The 21,963-nt window shown below is 55.2% G+C and overlaps 1 protein-coding gene across 1 annotated transcript in view; it reads left to right on the top strand.

The window, feature by feature from the left end:
• Window positions 1–21,963, top strand: part of CFAP77 (cilia and flagella associated protein 77) — a 129,195-nt gene that overhangs the window by 55,368 nt on the left and 51,864 nt on the right. The window contains exons 2-3 of the mRNA XM_066366837.1: window positions 16,977–17,076; window positions 17,588–17,816. Coding sequence (XP_066222934.1) covers window positions 16,977–17,076; window positions 17,588–17,816 — 329 coding nt within the window. The remainder of the gene's footprint in view (window positions 1–16,976; window positions 17,077–17,587; window positions 17,817–21,963) is intronic.

Genomic DNA, 21,963 nt, shown 5'->3' with positions numbered 1-21,963 from the left:
GCCCAGCTCCCAGGAAGTAAACCTTTAATATCTAGGCCGTTGGGATGCCCTGATCAGACTCTGGTTTACCTGGGGGCCTTCGGCCACACCATCAGTCCCTGCTAACAGTGTGATCTATGGCGGAAGGTGGGGGGCTCACCCAGCATAGTATCAGCTCAGCCTCCTGAGGGGTTGGAGGCTAAGGTCAAGCACGTGAGCGGTCAGCTGTGTCATTGTGAGCAGGTCACAAAAAACCGTGGACACCAAGGTTCGGTAAACTCCCCTGGTTGGCAATATTCTGCACATGTTGTCTCGCGTGGTTGACGTGGGGAGAAGTAAACTCTCTCCGCAGGGAGAGGACAGCGGAAAGCTCTGTCCCCGGGGTCCCCCGAGCCCTGCCCCCGGCACCTCCTCCCTTTGCTGAGTTGAGTCTGGCTCCTCTTTTTTTTTTTTTGTATTTTTCTGAAGCTAGAAACCGGGATAGACAGTCAGACAGACTCCCGCATGTGCCGGACCGGGATCCACCCAGCACGCCCACCAGGGGGCGACGCTCCGCCCACCAGGGGGCGATGCTCTGCCCCTCCAGGGCGTTGCTCTGCCGCGACCAGAGACACTCCAGCACCTGGGGCAGAGGCCAAGGAGTCATCCCCAGCGCCCTGGCCATCTTTGCTCCAATGGAGCCTGGGCTGCGGGAGGGGAAGAGAGAGACAGAGAGGAAGGAGAGGGGGAGGGGTGGAGAAGCAAATGGGCGCTTCTCCTGTGTGCCCTGGCCGGGAATCGAACCCGGGACTTCTACACGCCAGGCCGATGTTCTACCACTGAGCCAACCAGCCAGGTCCAAGTCTGGCTCCTTTTGCTGTAATGATTCATCACCACGAGCGCAGCGCTTCCCCGTGTTCTGTGGTCCTTCTCGTGAATTATGCATGTTGAAGATGATCTCGGGAAGGAACCCCTGAATGGCAGCCAACCACTTGAGCCGCACGGAGCTGGGGTCCTGCTGCAGGCATGTGTGCATGGGGGAAGAGTGCGTGGCTGTCCTCCGTGGGCCAGAGGGAATCCAGAGAGAGCCTGTGATCGCCGGAAGAGGCAGGCGCTCCCGCCCCAGGCCCACAGAGGGGACGGCGCCCAGGGGAGCTCAGGCGGGCACCTGGTCTACCACACGGGCTGAGAGGCAGGGCTGCCTGCCGGCACTTGCTCCGTGAGTGAGCGCCGAGGGCACCGGATGTGCGCTCGATCCTCCAGACTTCAGAAGGCGTGCCCTCAGAGCACAGGAGCAGATTCCATTAATAAGCAAAAACCACTGGCTTTTATGACTTTGGGCAAAATAAAATTTGCTCCTGAATAAGCAAAAGCTCCCCTGACAGCTCTGTCGACACGAGGTATCCTGTCTGGAAAGATATGAGATGCGAGGGACAAAAAAAAGCGCGAGGCTCCTCCAAGGCATGCGGGGCCGGCGCGGGCTCGAGGTGACAGCAAGAGGACTCGTCCTCGCCTAACGAAGAAGAGGGGCCGGGCGCGCGCAGTCGCTCATCTCAGCCGAGCCCTTTAAAACCAAAATGATGGAGTTCATTTGCATTTAGATCTCCTTGGCTCCCTCTTTTCATCTGAAGACAAATCCTCACAAAAGGCTGCTTAATTAGACCAAATTAGATTTCCGCTCAGCAGCTTGTCATTCATTACAAAACGCGGCTCTTTTTCTATTTTGGTAATTACAGGGCGGGCCGTGCCCGTCTGTAAGCACGCGCTCCAGCCGCCCAGGCTAGCTAGCTAGTAGCAGTCCTGATTTTGTGCAGAGAAGAGGAAAATTATTCAGTTGCACCCAATCTGTCTGTTTTCTAAGTTGGATCAAGACCATCACAGGAGTCTTTTACAATCATGGGCATCCTCACTCCTCGGTCTTTAATGATTAATTGTAGGAGCAGCACGGAGCTCGGTAATTTCCAAGACTAAAAGCTAAGTACAAACAGATTTCACATGTAGCAATTATGCCATATATTTGAAATCTTTACCCGAGTTATGCAGCCCTATTTCATCTGAGAAGCCACCCATTAAATCATTTAGAGCACAGCCCTCGTCCTCAGTTAATATTGCTCTGAACGTCTTCAGGGGCGCGCGGACCTTCTCCTTCCGCCGTTCATTCCCTGCCACCCAGCCGCGGGGCCTGACCGTGGGCGTGTCCAGAGCCCGGGTGTAGATACAGACCCAGGTGGGCGGCTTGGGGGTTGGGGGCAAGGGAGGGCCAGGCTTGGTTTGGCTGCCCCAAGGTCTTCACGATCACATGCTTCAAATGCTTTCCCTTCCTTGTACTTGGTGCATGCAGCTCGGCACCTGGAGGCCTTCTCACAAACCGAGGGATGGGCCTCAGCGTGGCCGCTGGTCGCGCTAGTGGTTAGGGTTGAGTGCACGTGGGGCGGGGGCGGGCAGGGGCCAGTCACCAGGCACAGGTGCTGCTAATGGAGACAGGACAGGTAGCATCGGCTCTAAGGATGACGGCCACTCCTCCTGCCGCATACATTTAGTGAGGCCGACTCTGTGAGGGGCATTGCATGTCCTCTCCTCACACCAGATCGGGCGGCGTTAGGGATGAGCCCACGAGTGGGACCCGTGGCCCTGGAGCCGAGGCGAGGCTGCCCTCCTGAACGGAAGGATCGGGTGACGCAGATGGAGATCCAGGAGCTACGGATCTAGGCATGCTCCAGAAGGAGCAGGCGGAGCCGGGGGGGGCCTCCGGATCAACCAGCTCTGCTCTCTCGTTCTACACATGGCAACACTGAGGCCGGAGAAGGGGTGGGAGCCACGCTAAGGCCCTCCCTTTTAGCCTCCCGTCTCCTGGCCCCCTGTCACGGTCACAGTCTGATCCTGCTGCTTGAGGCCCCCAGTGGGGCAGGGCGGGGCTTTTCCACTTTGTGCCCTGGCAGCTCAGTTCCCTGGAGAATGTGGGAATGGATTCCACGCGCTGCTGTGGAAGACCTGCCCCAGGTGGCCCAGGCCTGGGAGGGCCGCTCCTTCCACAAGCTTCCAGAGCATTGGATGCCGGCACCACTCACTGGCGCTCAGTCACGTGGGCATTCCGGAAATGGGTGCTGAAGACCTACTGTGTGCCGGGCCCTGGGACGCCGCGGTGAATGGGACCAGCCTGCCCCTGCACTCCTGCGACCGACATGCCGCTGAGCGGGACGTGGCAGAAAGCACCCCCATGTGACCCATCAGTGATAAGGACAGGGGTCCAGGAAGGAAACCTACCAGATCAGGTCGTTGGGGGTTCTAACCGGAGCTGCAGACCCAGGGGTCTCTCCCGAAAAGGCGACACTTCCACAGGACTTGGGGGGCCCAGGAGCAGCGGAGGAGGGGGGAGGCGACTGAACACAGACCTCATGTGGGCAGTTCCAGGATCTGAACGGAAAGAAGGCCAGTGGCCAGAGGGGGAGGGAGGGGGAGGACACACCGGAGCTTGTGTCCTCGGGGCCCTTCCTCGTAAAAGAGCCACAGACGGCCCTGTGCTCCGGCTCCTTGCTCGTTCATTTCCTCCCAGTAGGCTGAGACCTGCCAGCTCAAAAGCCCACCAGACCAAGCTCAAATTTTCACACACCCCACTGCGTTAAAAACAGCCCAGAGAAGCAGGTTTTTAGCTATGCAGCATCTGCTGGCCATTGATATGTAGAGCCCGTGAGTATAAGACCCCAAATCACAGCCACTGCCCTTCGGCACACGCAGACCCAGACACGCTGCACCTGCCCTGAGCACCATCACCTGCACACCCACGCCTCTGTCTCTCCCTCTCCCCTGCAGTTCCCTGGCCTCCACCCTCCTAGATGGTGGCCCCTCACCCATAAGTCCCTGCACAGTCTCATACTGTGAGGACTCCCCTCTCATAGAGCCCCGTCCGAGTGCCACCACGAAAGCTTGCGTGTGAGGGCCGCTCATGGTCAGCTCTGTCTCCTTGATCAACCCACAACCTCGAACTCACTCCCTACCCTCCCTCCTCCACAACCAGATTATTATGCGTCTCTTCTGCTGCTGGGTACCAAGCACGGTGCCCCGTGCCCCAAAAGCAGCTGCGCCTCTGCCGGAAAAGAGAAACACTGCTTAGGTCCGCAGCCACCTCCCCTGTGAAGCGGCAACCAGAACCAATCGGAACACAGCCCCACAGGCTGCAGAGAGGGGCCCCGCCCGCCCGCCGCCCGGCTGCTGCGCGTGGAAATCAGTGGCCCGTCCTTATTAACAGGCTTCATTGTACAGCCCCTTCCCAGCGTCAGCTACCTGCTATGCTAACAGGTCAGCTGCCATTTTGTGTTAAACTCCTTCTCATTTATTACAATGCCGGTTTTTTATTGACATAGAAATAAAACTTACAATCAATGAGATGTTATGAAATATACATCAAAACAAAAGTCACCGGAGCTAGCGTTTTCATCTGTTCTCAGGAAGGAACATGGGTTTATCGGGAGAGAGAAAAAAAAAACACCGAACATTTTTCTTCCCTCTTACATGATATGATTTTCAATGAATCTATAAAGAAAATGGAAACATAAATAGAGTAACCACACAGAATGATCCCCGCAGCTGTCAAAACTTAAAACAGTTCAGTTTCCCTTTGATTTCTGCTTTAAGTTTTGAAAAGTACACAGATCATTCTGTGCTTTTTCTTTTTTCTTTCTTTCTTTCCTTTTCATTTTATTTATTTATTTTTTTGGTAGGGAGCCCCTTTCTTAACTCTGCTCCATCTGTGGTCCACTGGCTTTGACCCTTGACAGCTGAACCGACCCAATGACCATGAATGTGCCAGGTTTTTTTGTGTTTTTTATTTGTTTGTTTGTTTGTTTGGTATTTTTCCAAAGTGAGAAGTGGGGGTAGGCAGACAGACAGACTTCCGCATGCACCTAACCAGAATCTACCCAGCATGCCCACCAGGGGGTGATGCTCTGCCCATCTGGGGCTATTGCTCTGTTGCAACTGGAGCCACTCTAGTGCCTGAGGTGGAGGCCATGAAGCCATCCTCAGCACCTGGGTCAGCTTTGCTCCAATGGAGCCTTGGCTGCAGGAGGGGAAGAGAGAGACAGAGAGAAAGGAGAGGGGAAGGAGTGGAGAAGCAGATGGGCACTTCTCCTGTGTGCCCTGGCCGGGAATTGAACCTGGGACTTCCACATGCCAGGCCGACGCTCTACTGCTGAGCCAAGTGGCCAGAGCCTATGCCAGTTTGTTTGTTTTTTTAATTATTGATTGATTGATTGATTTGAGAGAGAGAGAGAGAGAGAGAGAGAGAGAGAGAAAGAAACATTGATTTGTTGTTCCACTTATTTATGCACTCATTGGTTGATTCTTTTTTTTTTTTTTTACCAGTATATCACATCATCAGTTTATTTATTTAATTTTTTTTACAGGGACAGAGAGAGAGTCAGATAGAGGGATAGATAGGGACAGACAGGAATGAAGAAAGATGAGAAACATCAATCATCAATTTTTCGTTGTGACACCTTAGTTGTTCATTGATTGCTTTCTCATATGTGCCTTGACCGCGGGCCTTCAGCAGACTGAGTAAACCCCCACTCGAGTCAGTGACCTTGGGTTCAAGCTGGTGAGCTTTTTGCTCAAGCCAGATGAGCCCACACTCAAGCTGGCAACCCTGGGGTCTCGAACCTGGGTCCTTCCGCATCCCAGTCTGACGCTCTATCCACTGCGCCACCGCCTGGTCAGGCTTATTGGTTGATTCTTGTATGTGCCCTGACCAGGGATCAAACTCACAATCTTGGTTTAGCAGGATGATGTTTTAACCAACTGAGCTACCCAGCCAGGGCTGCCACTGTTTTCTTATGCTGTCTGCCCCACCTCCGTGGAGACCTCTTCCTCTGTTCATTACTTCCTGGAAGTCCAGAAACATCCCCCTTTTCTGTTGGATGCCACATCACAGTAGGCCCAAAGGTGTTCCTTCCTTTCCTAAACGAGTGGTCTCTCTGGTGCACACCCCCCTGCGTGCCAGGCATCCCTGGGCACCTCACCTCATTGGCTCATCTAAGTCTTGTCTCTACACCCTGAGGTGGGGATGTGGGGGTGGTTCTCCCTGTTAGTCACACAGTGAGGGAGGATCGGAGTCTGCAGTCAATCCCTACCTGTCTATACCAAGAGCAAGCTAGAGAGGGCCTCTGCGATGCCCTAGCTCTGTTCTGTTTTTTCTTTCTTAAAGCCATAGTACCCCCCGCTCTTCAAAAGAAATCTGGCATGGAGACCCCCTTCAATAATACAAGTATCACAGGACCACCAGGCTGGGTCAGTATGAGGGCTTCTGCTCTCAGGAGCCTCTCCTTGTCATGCAAAGTGGAACTCACCGGTCACTGGTCCCTGGGCTTCCCTTAAACAAATGTTTTGTGAAGACTTAAGACGCCTCTAACAGACATGCCTGCACCAGCTTCCACCATTCGGACCGTCAGAGACACCAGATCTGGATGGGACATGACCTGAAATATTTCAGTCCCAGCCTAGAGTCCAACACCCCTCCCCACCGTCCACCTCCACACACAGCCTCACTTCCTTCAAGTTGAGCCGTGTTTTCCCACCACACTGGCCTACAGTGAGACCATAGTCACTTTGTTTGCATTTTTTTTTCCTGTCCCATCTCAAAGAGAGAGAGAAGAGTTTCCTAAATTGCTCGGTTGGAAGCATGGCACGTCCTTTCTGTGGACGTATTAACTTTTCTTTTTACTGGGGCAAGGGTGTGCACCTAGGAGGAGGCCTTAGGTTTTGAAACCGGAGAGCCCGGGGCCACCCAGACGTTCAGATTCAGAGCCGTGGGCAACAGGGCGTCCACCCTCACCGCCGCCCGGTCCTGGAGGAACTGCCTTTTCAGGGGCACCTGATTTTGCCCGGAAGTTTCTGGGAGCTCATTCCCCAGGACAATGAGTGTCCTCCTGAGAATGATTTGGGTCAGTTCATAATCTTAATTTTTATTGCTTTCGTTCCTTTTTTTTTTTTTAAATTCAAATCATGGTAATGGGTCTTAACCTCTCACATTTGCCTTTTTTCGAAACACTGCGCTTCCCCTGATCCACCAAACCCTGCTGTTGAATTATGGGCCCCCAGAGGCCACGCACGCGCAGAGCATTGCATCCGCGTTGCCCCCTCCCCCCCCTTCTCTGAGTGTAATCAAACATCAAGCTAAGTAGCAAATAAATCTCTCGATCTCATAAGCTGCACAGCGAGATCATGTAAATGCAAATGAAGGACCTGGTTTCAAGCTGTCGAGGGGGAGGGGAGGGAACACCGGGGCCCTGTCACCGTGACCGCCTCCCACGGCAAGGGCCATACATCAGCTACAATAACGGTACAGGCAGCACCAAGGCAGCCGGGGCTGCCCCAGGAGGACGCGGCAGCAGCCCCGGGGCCGGGAGAGCCGGGCGAGGGCCAGCGGAGCGGCTGTGCAGGCGCAGGGGGGCCCTGGAGAGCTGTCCGCACAGCCCGGCTCCCCTGGGCCTGAGCTGGAGAGCGGCTCTAGTCATACCAACAACGACGGCAGTAACAGTAACCGCTGTTGACTGAGCGCTGCGGAAATGCTCTCTGTGACGGAAGGAGGTTTCACGGGCCCAGGCCCAGACACGGGGACAAGACAAATTCAGTGACTGGCACAAGGTTACACAGGCAGTGGCAGGGCTGGGACTCAGTTCTGCGTGGCATTAATGTGCGGGCTTTCCTCGCCTCCCCCCCGGCCAGCAGCAACCCCCCCATATCCCTCCGCGCCCAGCAGCAGCCACCGCGGCCCCCATTATAAATTCACAACAGAGTTATAGTGACAAGGAGCAGCAATGTTCAACCTCCGTCACCTCATGGCACACACAAACTACTGAAATTCTGCAGCACGCCAAAAAATATATTTTTTGCCGATCTGACAAAAAAAAAAGTACAATTTTGATTCATTTATACCGGATGGCTATTGTTGTGTTGGCTACTGTCATTTTTTTATTGACAATCGAGGGAAAAGAGGTCAGTGGCCCTGAGTAAATCAGGTGTTGCATGTTTTAAAAATGCGCTGAAAATCGCTGACATAGAGGGGGAAAAAAACACCTTATCTTTGACCCTGGACAGGTATATATAACGTAGAAACTTACGATGCAACTTTCTGCCTTTTGACTTTTTAATCATAGGAGCAAAATCCCACCCCTTCTCAAAAAGGCCCCTATTACTGATGACACCCCCCCACACACACAATCAGTTAGTGTGTTTTTCTTTCCAGTATTTTTTTCAATGGACTTTCTCTTTTTACACAGTTGTAACAGTCTATGTAAAATTTAAAACCTGCTGTGCTTTCTTCCCACTTGACATTATTTTAGATGCCTTTGATCACACGTGGATGTGGTCGCCTCATGTGTGGCTTCGATAGCCTTACCTGGTGTTCACCTGTCACTCACAAGACGCTCATGGTTGGTTCAAAGAACCCGGCTTCTGAGATTCCCTGCCCGAGTCCTTTTTGATGCATAATGCACCTTATTTCACGCGGTTGTTTGTCTGAGTCTCTCATTATGGAAATAAATAAATATCCCCTATGCTAATCATGATCATAATTTGCATTTATATTGTGCTTTTCATACGAGGATCTTAAGTTGTTGTACAATAATGAACTGCCCCCTCCGCGAGCGCGATGGTGCGTGTGTGCGTATGCATGCGCCCGGGAGCTGCGTGCAGATATTTATTTAATAACTACCAGGCCAGAACCACGGGATTGCACCTCACGACACTTTAATGGGATGCAGGAAAGTGAGCGGAGGTTTTTCAACTGTCGAACAAACATTGCGTTTACTTTAGACACTGGGCCGGGGGTGGGGGGTTTAATGAGCTACAGCCTAAGTGGCTGTCAGGAAGTGGGAGAGACTCACGCCAGGAGCTGCTCCTTACCTCCAAGGCAGGGCGAGAAGGCAGGCGTCAAGCCCCCAGACAGAAAAACCATCATTTTGCAGATGACCATGGGCCTGTCGTCCCGGGAGAGAGAGATCTGTCTGGTTCAGGCCGTCCAAGAAATAAAGCCAACTGGTTTTGCCTATTCCTGCCCCATTCGATGGTGTACCTGGAATGATTAATATATATACAGTATATATATACTGTATATATATATGTGTGTGTGTGTGTGTGTCGGCATTTTACAGTATATTGAATGGCAAATGATTAGATTTGAGTTGTAAGGCCCCGGCCACTTGTTTTAAAGCTGTTATAGGAAAATAGACCTTGGCAAGGATCCAGGGCCAGAGGCCTTCCTTCCTGGGCCTCAGGTGACTTCAGAGCAAGGTGGCAGCCTGTGGGCATGCCCCCTGACCCGCCTCTGGAAAGCCTGGGTGGTTTCCACGCTGGTGACCGGCTGCTCCGAGGGGACTTCCGGGCCAGGGGCCTGGTTCCCGTGTGGGTTTTCCAGGGCCTGGTCCCTCGCATTGGGGAGTGGAGAGAGCTTCCGTGTGGAAGGAGCCCAGAGAATCCCAGGACCCCTGGGACGGGGGGTGGGGGGCAGAGATGGTTTTAATTAGAGCTGAGAGATGAGAAATAAGGCAGAGAGGGATGACATCTTAATGAGGTCTAATGAAGCTGTCTGCTGGTGGGGACAGCTGTCACCCAGAGCTGTATTCCAGCCAAGCCTCCGTGTCACAGCGGAAGCGGGGGAGAAAGGCAGAGTCTGAAAGCTGCGGAGGCGAGCGGGTGGTCAGACCAAAGCTGGGATTCTGCGCCCTGTCACTTCTTGATTCTAACACCTCAATGACAAGAGGCTCCGTCAGTGGGTCACATCCGAACAGCTTCGATGTGTCAGGATCCCCATTGTGCTAAGGTGTGCCTCTCGAAAGGCCTTGGAGATTTTACGGGAGGAGCTTTAGAACTCGGCCCTCGGTACCAGACGTGCAGGAGGGCTTGCCTGTGAGGGCCGAAGGGGTTCCTCGGCCCGTTCCCTTTCTGAGCCTCGATGTCCCCACCTGTCCAGTGGCGACAGCGTGGCCTCCCATGTAGAGCTGCTGTGGGAGCTGTTGTGGGGAAGCACTGAGCGGCCATATTCGAGAGAGCGGAGTCGAGCCCCGGCTCTTACTACCGGGATGGCTCGGAGCCCGCGTGAACGTCTTTGATTTCCGTTTTCCCATCTGTAAAATGGGGCTGGCAGAGTGCAGGGAGAAACACAAAGTGCTGTCAGCACATAGTAATTGTTCAAGAAGGGGACTTGCTAAATGGAGTCACCAGGGCGTAACAGGGGCTTTGCATGTAGGAGGTGCTCGATAAATGTGCACTCTGACCCTCATTTCTTTCTCTGCTTCTGCAATAAAGAGAGCGTGGTGGTTCGGAGGGATCCTTGTGCAGGGAGGGTTCTCCCAGCCCTCATGTGGCCCAATAGCCCATCTGTGCCGTCTGCCCCAGGACCTTTGCACATTCCAGCCTGAGAGCTGGCTAGGATGCACCTTTTGCCTCTGGGCCATCTCTCATCCTGTTCTGGGTTGGTGGGGCAGGTTGCTTGGGAACATGGGTGACCGATCAAAGCTGAGGTTTATGACCACATCTAGTCAGTTTCATGGATATCAGAGCGGGGTTGCCATGGAGAAGCAGGTGACCGATAGACACTTGTCAGGCCTCTTGTTCCCTTGCGTTTCAATGGCAGCCAATCTCAGACATCTGTCATAACCAGCTTGCCTGTATCAGAGTTCAGGGTCAGCAGCTCCTCCAAGCTGTCTGTCTTAGCTGGCTCAGCACAGCTCCCTGAGGGGCCCAGAGACCCACGGGCCCCTCTGTCCGCAGGTTTTCTCTGTAGGCTTTTGGAAGGCCCCTCCAGACAAGATGGGTAAGGAGGCCAGGGTCAGGGCCAGGCCCCCTCACCTCTGAGCACACTCGGCACATCCGTCCTCCCTGGCCCCCTCACCTCTGGGGACACTCAGCACGTCTGCCCTCCCTGGTCCCCTCACCTCTGGGGACACTCAGCACGTCCGCCCTCCCTGGCCCCCTCCCTGGCCCCCTCACCTCTGGGGACACTCGGCACGTCCGCCCTCCCTGGCCCCCTCACCTCTGGGGACACTCAGCACGTCCGCCCTCCCTGGCCCCCTCACATCTGGGGACACTCAGCACGTCCGCCCTCCCTGGTCCCCTCACCTCTGGACACACTCAGCACACCCGCCCTCCCTGGCCCCCTCACCTCTGGGGACACTCAGCACGTCCGCCCTCCCTGGCCCCCTCACCTCTGGGCACACTCAGCACACCCGCCCTCCCTGCCCCCTCACCTCTGGGGACACTCAGCACACCCGCCCTCCCTGGCCCCTCACCTCTGGGGACACTCAGCACACCCGCCCTCCCTGGCCCCTCACCTCTGGGGACACTCAGCACGTCCGCCCTCCCTGGCCCCCTCACCTCTGGGCACACTCAGCACGTCCGCCCTCCCTGCCCCCTCACCTCTGGGGACACTCAGCACGTCCGCCCTCCCTGGCCCCCTCACCTCTGGGGACACTCAGCACGTCCGCCCTCCCTGCCTCCCTCACCTCTGGGGACACTCGGCACGTCCGCCCTCCCTGGTCCCCTCACCTCTGGGGACACTCAGCACGTCCGCCCTCCCTGGCCCTCTCACCTCTGGGGACACTCAGCACGTCCGCCCTCCCTGGCCCCCTCACCTCTGGGGACACTCAGCACGTCCGCCCTCCCTGGCCCCCTCACCTCTGGACACACTCAGCACGTCCGCCCTCCCTGGTCCCCTCACCTCTGGGGACACTCAGCACGTCCGCCCTCCCTGGTCCCCTCACCTCTGGGGACACTCAGCACGTCCGCCCTCCCTGGCCCCCTCCCTGGCCCCCTCACCTCTGGGCACACTCAGCACGTCCGCCCTCCCTGGCCCTCTCACCTCTGGGGACACTCAGCACGTCCGCCCTCCCTGGTCCCCTCACCTCTGGGGACACTCAGCACGTCCGCCCTCCCTGGTCCCCTCACCTCTGGGGACACTCAGCACGTCCGCCCTCCCTGGCCCCCTCACCTCTGGGGACACTCAGCACGTCCGCCCTCCCTGGCCCCCTCCCTGGCCCCCTCACCTCTGGGCACACTCAGCACGTCCGCCCTCCCTGGCCCCCTCCCTGGCCCCCTCACCTCTGGGCACACTCAGCACATCCGCCCTCCCTGGCCCCCTCACCTCTGGACACACTCAGCACGTCTGCCCTCCCTGGCCCCCTCACCTCTGGACACACTCAGCACGTCCGCCCTCCCTGGCCCCCTCACCTCTGGACACACTCAGCACGTCCGCCCTCCCTGGTCCCCTCACCTCTGGGGACACTCAGCACGTCCGTCCTCCCTGGTCCCCTCACCTCTGGGGACACTCAGCATGTCCGCCCTCGCTGGCCTCCTCACCTCTGGGCACACTCAGCACGTCCACCCTCCCTGGTCCCCTCACTGGGGACACTCAGCGCGTCCACCCTCCCTGCCTCCCTCACCTCTGGGGACACTCAGCACGTCCGTCCTCCCTGGTCCCCTCACCTCTGGGGACACTCAGCATGTCCGCCCTCCCTGGCCCCCTCACCTCTGGGCACACTCAGCGCGTCCACCCTCCCTGGCCCCCTCACCTCTGGGGACACTCGGCACGTCCGCCCTCCCTGGCCCCCTCACCTCTGGGGACACTCGGCACGTCCGCCCTCCCTGGCCCCCTCACCTCTGGGGACACTCGGCACGTCCGCCCTCCCTGGCCCCCTCACCTCTGGGGACACTCGGCACATCCGCCCTCCCTGGCCCCCTCACCTGGACTTTTCAGGTCAGCTCTCCTCGATGCCAAGCCACGAGCTGTATCTTTCTTTCCCTTCCTGCTCCCCTTTCCCCCGACCTGGCCATAGCCCAGCTCTCCTGTGTCCAGGTCACTGTGGGCCTACGATGCGTCCTGAAATGACAACAATTTCCTTAGCCCCTAGTCCACACATCCAAGAGCAGACTACACCTGGGCTCTCGTGGGCACAGCCTCGTGCTCTGTGTTCTCGGGGGTGGAGACGTGAGTCCAGTCTTGCCTGCTGGGCTCCGATCTGTGCACACAAGACACTGGAGAGTTCCAGGCAGTGATGCTAAATGCCAAGTGAATAGTTAAGAAGCAGCAAAGACCAAGTGGAGTCAGATGTGGGTTCAAATCCAGCCTTGGCCGCTCAGCTATGCGGTTGTGAGCACACAAGGCCCTCAGGGGTCCCCGGGGTGGGGGTAGGGGCTGAAGCAGCACAGGGAGGCTTCGGGGGTGCTGTCCTGTTGCTTCCGACCCGACGTGGGTACCTCTTGCTCCCATCTACCTGTGACCGTGGCCACATGATGGAAGAGCTAGCAGTAGGTCCCCTTTGGCCACACAGGAGAGCCACCTTCAGACAAGAGCTGCATAAACACAACGGAAGAGAAACAGTAGCAGCAGCAAACAAAATCAAGCTGGTTCCCAAAGGGTGCCCTGGCTGCGGCGAGTCCCACGGGGACCCGCGCTCCCGACTCCTGACCGGCTTAGTCACGCTCAGGTCTGAACCACACCTGCGCGTGCACGGTGCCTGCCTCGCGTGTGGGCTTCCTCCGCTGTGCACTCCGTCTGAGAACCACCGTGTGGCTGTGCGTAGCTGTTGTTTCCTTCTCTTGTTTCCTTGCTATGGAGCCTTGGCATTGTTGGCGTTGGGAACCGATCACTCTTTGTTGGGGGTGGGGCTGTCTTGTGCCTCGTGAGACATTTAACGTCATCCCTGACCTCCACCCCCCAGATGGAGGGTAGAACTCCCTCCCTAGCTGAGACAACCCAAAATGTCTCCGGAAATAACTAAATGTGCTCGGGGTGGGAGGGGGGAGCAAAGTCACCCCCAACTGACAACCACTGCTGTAGAATATTCAGTGGAATAAATATGTCATAATTTTTTTCCCCAGCCAGATGGGGAAAAGTCCTTGGCTATCACCTATTAAGGTGCTATGAGCATTCTCAGACATATCTTTGGGTGGACAAGGGCACCCATTTCTGTTGGAGGTCCAGGGGGTTATTATCAGGTTGGCACATGGTTAACTTTAGTAGAGACTGCTCAACAGTTTTCCACAGTGGTCATACCAGTTTAGATTCCCACTGGCAACGTTGAGTGTCCCAGGTGCTCCACATCCTCACCAAAGCACTGAGTTTTTACTTTACATTTCCCAGACTGAGCACCTTAACTTGTGGGTCTTGGCTATTTGACAATCCTCTTAATGAAGTACCTATTCAAGTCTTCTGCTCCTTTTTCTCTAGGATCAGCCGCTTTTTTCTTATTGATTTGTAGCCACTCTTTATATATGATAGATAACAGTCTTTTGTCAGATACGTGTATTGCAAATAGTTTGTCTCACTCTATGGGCTCACGGGTGTTTAGAGCTAGAGGAAATCTGTTTAGTTATCCTTTGGCAAGAAGACAAATTTCAGAAGGGCAGGGGCTATGCATCTTGTCTGTTCATCTTCCAACTCTGGGCACAAGGCTTAGTGCAGAGTAGAGAGAAAATAAATATTTGTGAAGTGAAAAAATAATAAGTGACCCTCCCACTGGGACAATCCTCACAGCCTAAGTCTTCAATGTGCTTTGGCAGTTGAGGATTTCCAGGCAACCCTTGCAAAGAAGCGTGGAGAGCGAGGCACCCGCCTCTTGCCCAACTCCCTCTGCATGCCCAGAGTGGCAGCCAGCTCCTGAGCCTGTCTCTCACTCCTCTGCCAGCTGGAAGTCTGCCCACCCGCACCTGCCCTGAGCGAGGGGGGCCTCTCCCAGAGAAGTCACATTTTAATTAACTTCCCCGGCCAGCCTGCCATCAGAGAGGCCAGATCACTTCCATAAACAAATGAGAAGCCAGAGCTTTGTCTGCAGCTCAGAGTGAGTCTGTGGAAGGAATTCAAACAAACCGCCTAGCAGCGGCCCCGGGTCACCGGCCTGGAACCCAGAACCCTGGAGCTCTGGAGGAAGGTCAGGGGCTTGGGTTGCAGATGGGAAGGAAGGAGGAGGAAACCGATCAGGCTCTGTGTAGAAATGAACGGATAGTCTCCAAGTAGGCGTTTCATTCATTCATTCATTCATTCGCCCCCCTATTTACTAGCACCTGTTCCATGCTGGGCCCCGGAGAAGAAGGGGTGGAAACGAAGACTGATGGGGCAGATGGGGAGTCTCTCTCTCCTCTGCTCAATTGTGCTATGAACCGAAAACTGCTCTAAAAAATGAAATATTTTAAAAACACTGTTTAAAAGTTAATCTTAAAATAAGTCATAACAATGGAGCTCACTGGGGAGACAGACATTAAACTGATCATCACACAATTAATGACTTAATTACACTACTTTGTAATTTTTAATGGCTGTACTACCATATGATTCATATACCACACAATTCACCATGGAAAGCGTATAAGCCAATGGCTTTTAGCATATTCACAGAATTGTGCAATCAATTTTAGGACATTTTCATTACCCCCCCACCCCCAAAAAGGTCCCACACACCTTAGCCATCACCTCCCAATCGTCTCTTTCCCCTCCCCCTCCCAGCCACAGGCAACATGAATCTACTTTCTGTCTCTGTGGATTTGCCTATTTGAGGTTCCATGTAAGTGAAATCATATGGCACATGGTCCACTGTGACTGGCTTCTTCAATGAGTGTCATATAGTCAAGGCTCATGCAGGCTGCAGCAGGTACTACTGTGTAATTTTGAAAGTGCCCTCAGGTGGCGTTTGGGGCCCCATGCTGTCACAGACAAGGAAGCTTGTCTGGACTGGGGGCAACCTGAGAGGGCTTCTCAGAGGAAGAGGTTTTCACCCCAGGCATTTATTGAGCACCTGCTGTGTACCAACAGGAAATAAAGGTGACAGGAGCCATGGTTCCTGCTATGTAAGAATTCATCGACCAGGCAGACAGTAAACATGACTGGAGCCGGGTGAGGGAGTGGCTACTGAGAACTCAAAGGGTCCAGAGAACTTAAAGAATGAGGGCCAGTAGGGAGGGTGGGCCAGGAACAGGGCATTCCAGGAGGCTGGACTGCCTGTGGACCCCTCAGGGAGGGGAGCAGGCTCATCTGCCTAGACCGTGGGGCCCATCGGGAGACTGGGAGGGGAAGCCGCAGGGTGGGGCGTGTCGGAGGGGGTGGGGCCCAGCTGCCAGCCCAGGGAGGGTTTGTGCTGAGGCAGCGATGAGCCGTTATGGGTGGGCCTTATCACCTGCCTCTACGTGCTTAGGTCCCGGGGGCCAGAGACATGGGGACACAGGTGAGACAGAAGGAGGAAGCGTCAGGACTGAGAGGAGCGAGCGCAGGACCGAACGCTGCATGCACTTGGAACATGGAGCCCAGCGAGTGCCATCGATGCGGAAGAGGATGAGGGTCCGGGTGCCACGTAGGAAAGGGCGCCCACCGCTGGCAGCTGCCCAGAGGAGGCAGAGCGGCAGGTGGCTGGGCTCCAGCCCCACCGCTCAGGAGCCCCGGGCAACGGCCCTGCCGCTCGGGGTCTCAGTTTCCCTGTTTATGCAATGGGAGGATTACTGTGGTTGAGAATACATAGATCAGTGTCTTTCCTACAACCCCCTTCCGGGGCTGAAGGAGGGCTGCACCAGAGTCCTAGGGAGTGAGAAGGGCCATCCCGCTGCCAAGGGTGACCGTGGGCCTTGCCAGCGGGTTGGAATGAGAAGGTAGGCAGGAAAGATGTCCCTTCCTCGACGGTGGCCTCCAGGTGAGTCTCTGTGAACTGGGCACATCGCAGGGCAAGACATTTCCAGCTGCAGCCAGGAAGGCCTTGGCTGGACCCAAGTACAGCTGCTCAGAGCGGGGACCGCCTGCCCCTGTCCCCCCGAACCACCAGGGCCCCCACTCTGCTTCCCTTGCTGGCCCCTTAATATGAGTGCCTCAGTGCCCCTCCGAACTTCACATTCCTCTCAGGACGGGCTGTGTCGTCCACACCCTAGTGGGGCGGAAGGCTGCCCACGGGGACTGGGATAGAGGGCATCGTGACTTCCTGTTGCCGTTCACGATGAAACGCTGGTCTGGGACGCCCCTCTCACCTGTGCTCTCTGCTGCCCCACAGGCTGAGCTCGGGAAGCCCCGGGAAAGAAGCTGCAGTCTTCCTGGAATTGATTTTAATTACGGACTCTACATCCGGGGGCTGGACGGAGGGGTCCCCGAAGGTGAGAGAGCGTGTGTGGAGCTTGAGCTCACGACCTGGGCTGGCCACACGTCGGGAAAGGAGCTGGGGCCTGTCCTGAGCACTCCTCTGGGGGGACCACAGTCTCGGCCTCCCTGGGATGGGGAGGACCAAGCAGGGTCCAGGTCAAACGTGTCAGGGAAACAGGAAGGACGTCAGCCAGTGTGGAACCTTGTCCCCACCAGAGACTGTGCTCTGCGCCATTTAAGCTGTGGGCCCAGAGTGGGCTCAGGACCAACCATCTGATCTCCCAAAGCAGGTCAAGGCCAGGTGAACCCAGCTCCATGAAGGGTGCTCAGCTGCCCTCTGGAATCTCTGGGAAGTCCGACCCCGCCCTTCCCAGGGAGCCGAGCAGGGCTACCGCAGAGCGGGCTCCAGGTTAACGGGGAGGTGCAGGACCTTCAGGTCACCCCCTTCTTCTTAGTCAGACGCCACGAGTGGCTTTACTTCCCAGACTGACCTCCGCACCATGACCTGTCCCTCCCTGCCCTCAGCCATCGGACACTGGCACGTGTTTAAGCAGCAGCCCACCTGTCCCCAAGAGCTGACCCGGAATTACATCGCCATGAACCGTAGGGCAGTGAAAGCTGGCCTGGTAACCGCCCAGGAGATGTCCCTCTACCGCCGGCTCAAGGACATCCGCATCAATGACCAGGATGACCGGCGCCTCAAGAAGGAACCGCCCTCTGTCCCTCCAAATATGACGTTTGGGATCCGTGCACGGTAAGGTGGCCGGCACCTCGGGCTCCACTCCTCACTGTGGTGGGGGGTGGGGGGGTGGGGAGGCTGGCAGTGACTACATTAGGGACTTGCGTGGGAGCCTGACTCTTGACACCAGGGAGGGGCACGTGATCTGGGCCTCGCCAATCACCGTACTTCACAAACCTTGGTTCAGAAGCTAACGTGTGGCCCCTGGCATGCATGCCACTCTGTCAAAGTAGCAGGTGGTTGCATGTCCTCAGTCTCAGCTCAAACTGCCTTGCGCTTTTAAGGAAATGTACTGGCTCACGTGACGGACGAGTGCAGGGGACAGCTTCAGGCACAGTGGGATCAGGCTCTCGGTTCGTATCGTAAGCGTTTGTTTTGTCTCTCCGTGTTTTGGCCGTGTGTCCCCAGTGGGAAGGCTGTAGGAACTACAAAAAGCCTTGAGACTGAGCTTCATTGGTTCAGCTCCGTGCCATGCCTATCCCTGATCCGGCCACTGTGAGTAGGGTTTGTGAAACACACGGATTGGCCAGCCCTGGGTCACATGTCTGCCTCTGAGGCAATTGCTGAGGCCCTGTGGGTTCTGAGGCTCTGACTGGCCAGAGCATCAGAGGGGGCGAGGTTGGAATAGGTCCCCACAATTCACAGGGCCCTAATGGCGGAAAAGATGGAGAAATCGGGGCTCTGTCCCCAGAAGGAGGAGAGAAGAACAAAACAGCAGGCAAAGTCAGCACATGCCCACGGCAGCAGGGCTCCCTAACCCCCACTAGATTGCCGCACACGCTTATCAATCATCACAAAACCACTGACATCTGCCCGTCACACAAAGACATGAAGTGCCCTCAGCCGGCAGCAAGTGGCCTGGGATCTCCAGCCGCCCCAGGTCCCACCCTGACCCCTGTGACCCCAAAGCAACGTCTGGTCCATCTGCGTGTCAGTGCCCCGCTCTCCACAGACAAGGCCACGAGCAATCTGTCTTCAGCCGGCCCTTGCTGTTCCTAGACCTTCCTTTGACTAACCCATTATACTTTTGTTCTTTTTAGTGGTTCCTGTTTTATTTTTTTTCAAATCACTTTTACTGTGGTAAAATATGCATAAGAGTTACCTTTTTTAAAAAAAAAATAGATTTGCCATTTTCAAGTGTACGATTCAATGGCATTAACGTGCATCCACACGGCTGTGCAGCCATCGCCACTGTCTATCCACAGAACTCTTTCATCTTGCGAAACTGAAACCCCACGCCCGTTACACATGGGCTCTCTATCGCTCCCTCCCCAGCCCCCAGGAACCCCCGGGAACCCCCGCTCTCCCTCCAGCCTTTATGAATTCGGCTGCTGTAGACCTCTCCTCTAAATGGAATGATACACTGTTTGCCATTTTTTGTGCCTGGCTTCATGTCATTTACCATAATGTCTGCAAGGGGCATCCATGCTGCAGCAGGTGTCAGAATGTCCTTTTTAAAGCAGAGTAATGTTTCCTCGTGTGTGTACCGCATGTTGTTTATGTATTTACCTGTTGGCGGACACTTGGGTCGCAGCCACCTCTAGGCTCTGGTGAATAGTGCTGCAGTGAACATGGTGCACAGATATCTATCTGTTCGAATCCCTGCCATCCATTCTTCTGGGCGCACACCCGGGAGTGGAATGGCTGGCTCCTATGGGAACTCCACGTTTCATTTCTTTTTTTTTAATTTATTTTTTACAGAGACAGAGAGTGAGTCAGAGAGAGGGATAGACAGGGACAAACAGACAGGAACGGAGAGAGATGAGAAGCACCAATCATTAGTTTTTCATTGCGCGTTGCAACACCTTAGTTGTTCATTGATTGCTTTCTCATATGTGCCTTGACTGTGGGCCTTCAGCAGACTGAGTAACCTCTTGCTCGAGCCAGCGACCTTGGGTCCAAGCTGGTGAGCTTTTGCTCAAACCAGATGAGCTCTCACTCAAGCTAGCGACCTCGGGGTCTCGAACCTGGGTCCTCCACATCCTGGTTCGATGCTCTATCCACTGCACCACCACCTGGTCAGGCTCCACGTTCCATTTCTTGAGGAGCCTCCACACCGTGCTGCATGGTGTAGGCCACCATTCCTTTGGATGCTCTTCCCTCTGCCTTCTCTCACCCGCCTGACTGGTGAAGCCTGCTCGTTCTGCAGCGTGTAGCATCATCTCCTTGGCTTTCCCACCTGCCACGCCTCACTGCTCTCACCAGAAATGCATCTCTATCCGCCAGGCCTCAAAACCCAGACTCTGACACTAGCGACAGGCTGGACAGTCACTTCTGAGTTGGGTTACGTATTCCTCTGTGCCCTTACCCCGCATCAGTCCCTCCAGCACTGGGCACATGCCTGGGCTGCCCGCCCCGCTCTTCCGTGGCTCTCAGACTGCCCAGAGCGCAGAGGGACAGACGGTCCCTTCCGTGGCTCTCAGACTGCCCAGAGCGCAGAGGGACAGACGGTCCCTTCCGTGGCTCTCAGACTGCCCAGAGTGCAGAGGGACAGACGGTCCCTTCCGTGGCTCTCAGACTGCCCAGGGCGCAGAGGGACAGACGGTCCCTTCCGTGGCTCTCAGACTGCCCAGGGCGCAGAGGGACAGACGGTCCCTTCCGTGGCTCTCAGACTGCCCAGAGCGCGGAGGGACAGACAGTCCCCGCTGGGCTCCAGATCACTAGACTTGACCATACTGGTCACCAGTGTCTCAAAGACAGCCTGGTGTCCAGGAAGAGCCCTGGCTGAGTCAGGGGCTCTAGTTCTAGCTTGGTCCCCAACTCTCCTTCCTCCCGGAATTGCGTTTTCTCATCCGTAAATAGGATGTTACAGCCAGTAACCTGGGCATCCCAGGACTCCCTGTATGTCCTGTCTCTGTGTCAGTTTTGTCTCATTGGCATTAAAATCCTGTGCAGGAGGCAGGCAGGGTTACAACCAGTTGAGGCAGGAAGAGATGACTTGACCTTCCCAAGTTCACGCTACTTCCCGACAGCAGGGCTTGGCCTGGATTCCCTACCTAGAGTGCCTAGACTGCAAAATATACAACGCCAAAGTGCACGGACGCGAGTTCAAAGCCCTTCCTTAGAACAGGAAAATAGCAGCTCTGAGAGGCAAAGGGACTTTCCCAAGGCCACAAGTCGTGACCAGGCAAGAGCCTCCCTGGGACGGAGGTACCGCGTGCACACCCACCCTTTCTGGTCCCGGGGCTCTGTTTTTCTACATACAATGGAAAAGCTTAAGTCAGCCGGGCTCGGAAAGGACATCCGTTATCATCTAGCTTTCAATATAAAAGCCTTACATGGCTATGAAACCAAGCGGCCGCGATTCCAGGGAAGGACGTGATGAAATGCCGGCTATATCTCCTGTGATGGTAAATGGGCTTTGCATATGCAAATTGAATGGATTTTAAAATGGTATTTAATGACAATTTTCGTAGCAGGCGTTAACATTAATTGCACAAAAATGAAAATGTTGCATTAGGTTGCTGTTAGCGGCAAATGCCGCGGCCATAAAGCTTTATCTTTATCAACAGCGGCCCTTCCCGATGTGACAGGCTGCTCAGCAAATTGCAAGCAAAAGGGCTTTTATGGAACAAAAATATCCCCCAAAGCAGGCCCAGATCAGCATCAATTTCGCTTTATTTCTTCGTAAATGGAGGTTAAATGGTTGCTGGGAAAGCTTTTACCGAGCCGCCCAACCTGCCCGCGAAGCCCCTCCCGACCTCCCGGTTAAGAACTCAGGGCCACGCCGTAACGCCGTAATGGCGCTGTTTCTTTAAAGTTATGGGGCCGAGGCCCATTCTCTCACGATCACCTTTTACCAGCCTCGGCTGTATTTATTTCTTTACTTTAAAAGCATGTTTAGAACCAAATCCGATCATACCCGACTGCCCGAGGAGTTGTTGTGGTGATTTGGTTCAATAAATAAATAAAGAAACAGATGAGCATCGTCTACTCACAACCACAGAGGTGTTAAAACGTAAACATGAAGTCCCACCTTGGACTAAATACAGGAGAAAGCTCCCTGGAAGCCAGGAATGCTAACAGCACGAAGTGTGACGGCCTCACGAGATCAAATTTTGACCACGGCTACTCCTCTGCCCCCAGGATCAAATCTTGAGGTATTTTTACAATGGACAGAATAAACCGATGGGAGGGGCATTCCCACCTGCCTCTACCGGCC

This window comes from Saccopteryx leptura, chromosome 2, assembly GCF_036850995.1.
Source record: "Saccopteryx leptura isolate mSacLep1 chromosome 2, mSacLep1_pri_phased_curated, whole genome shotgun sequence".
In the NCBI taxonomy this organism is placed as follows: Eukaryota; Metazoa; Chordata; class Mammalia; order Chiroptera; family Emballonuridae; genus Saccopteryx; species Saccopteryx leptura.
This window is presented reverse-complemented; position numbering and strand designations above follow the sequence as displayed.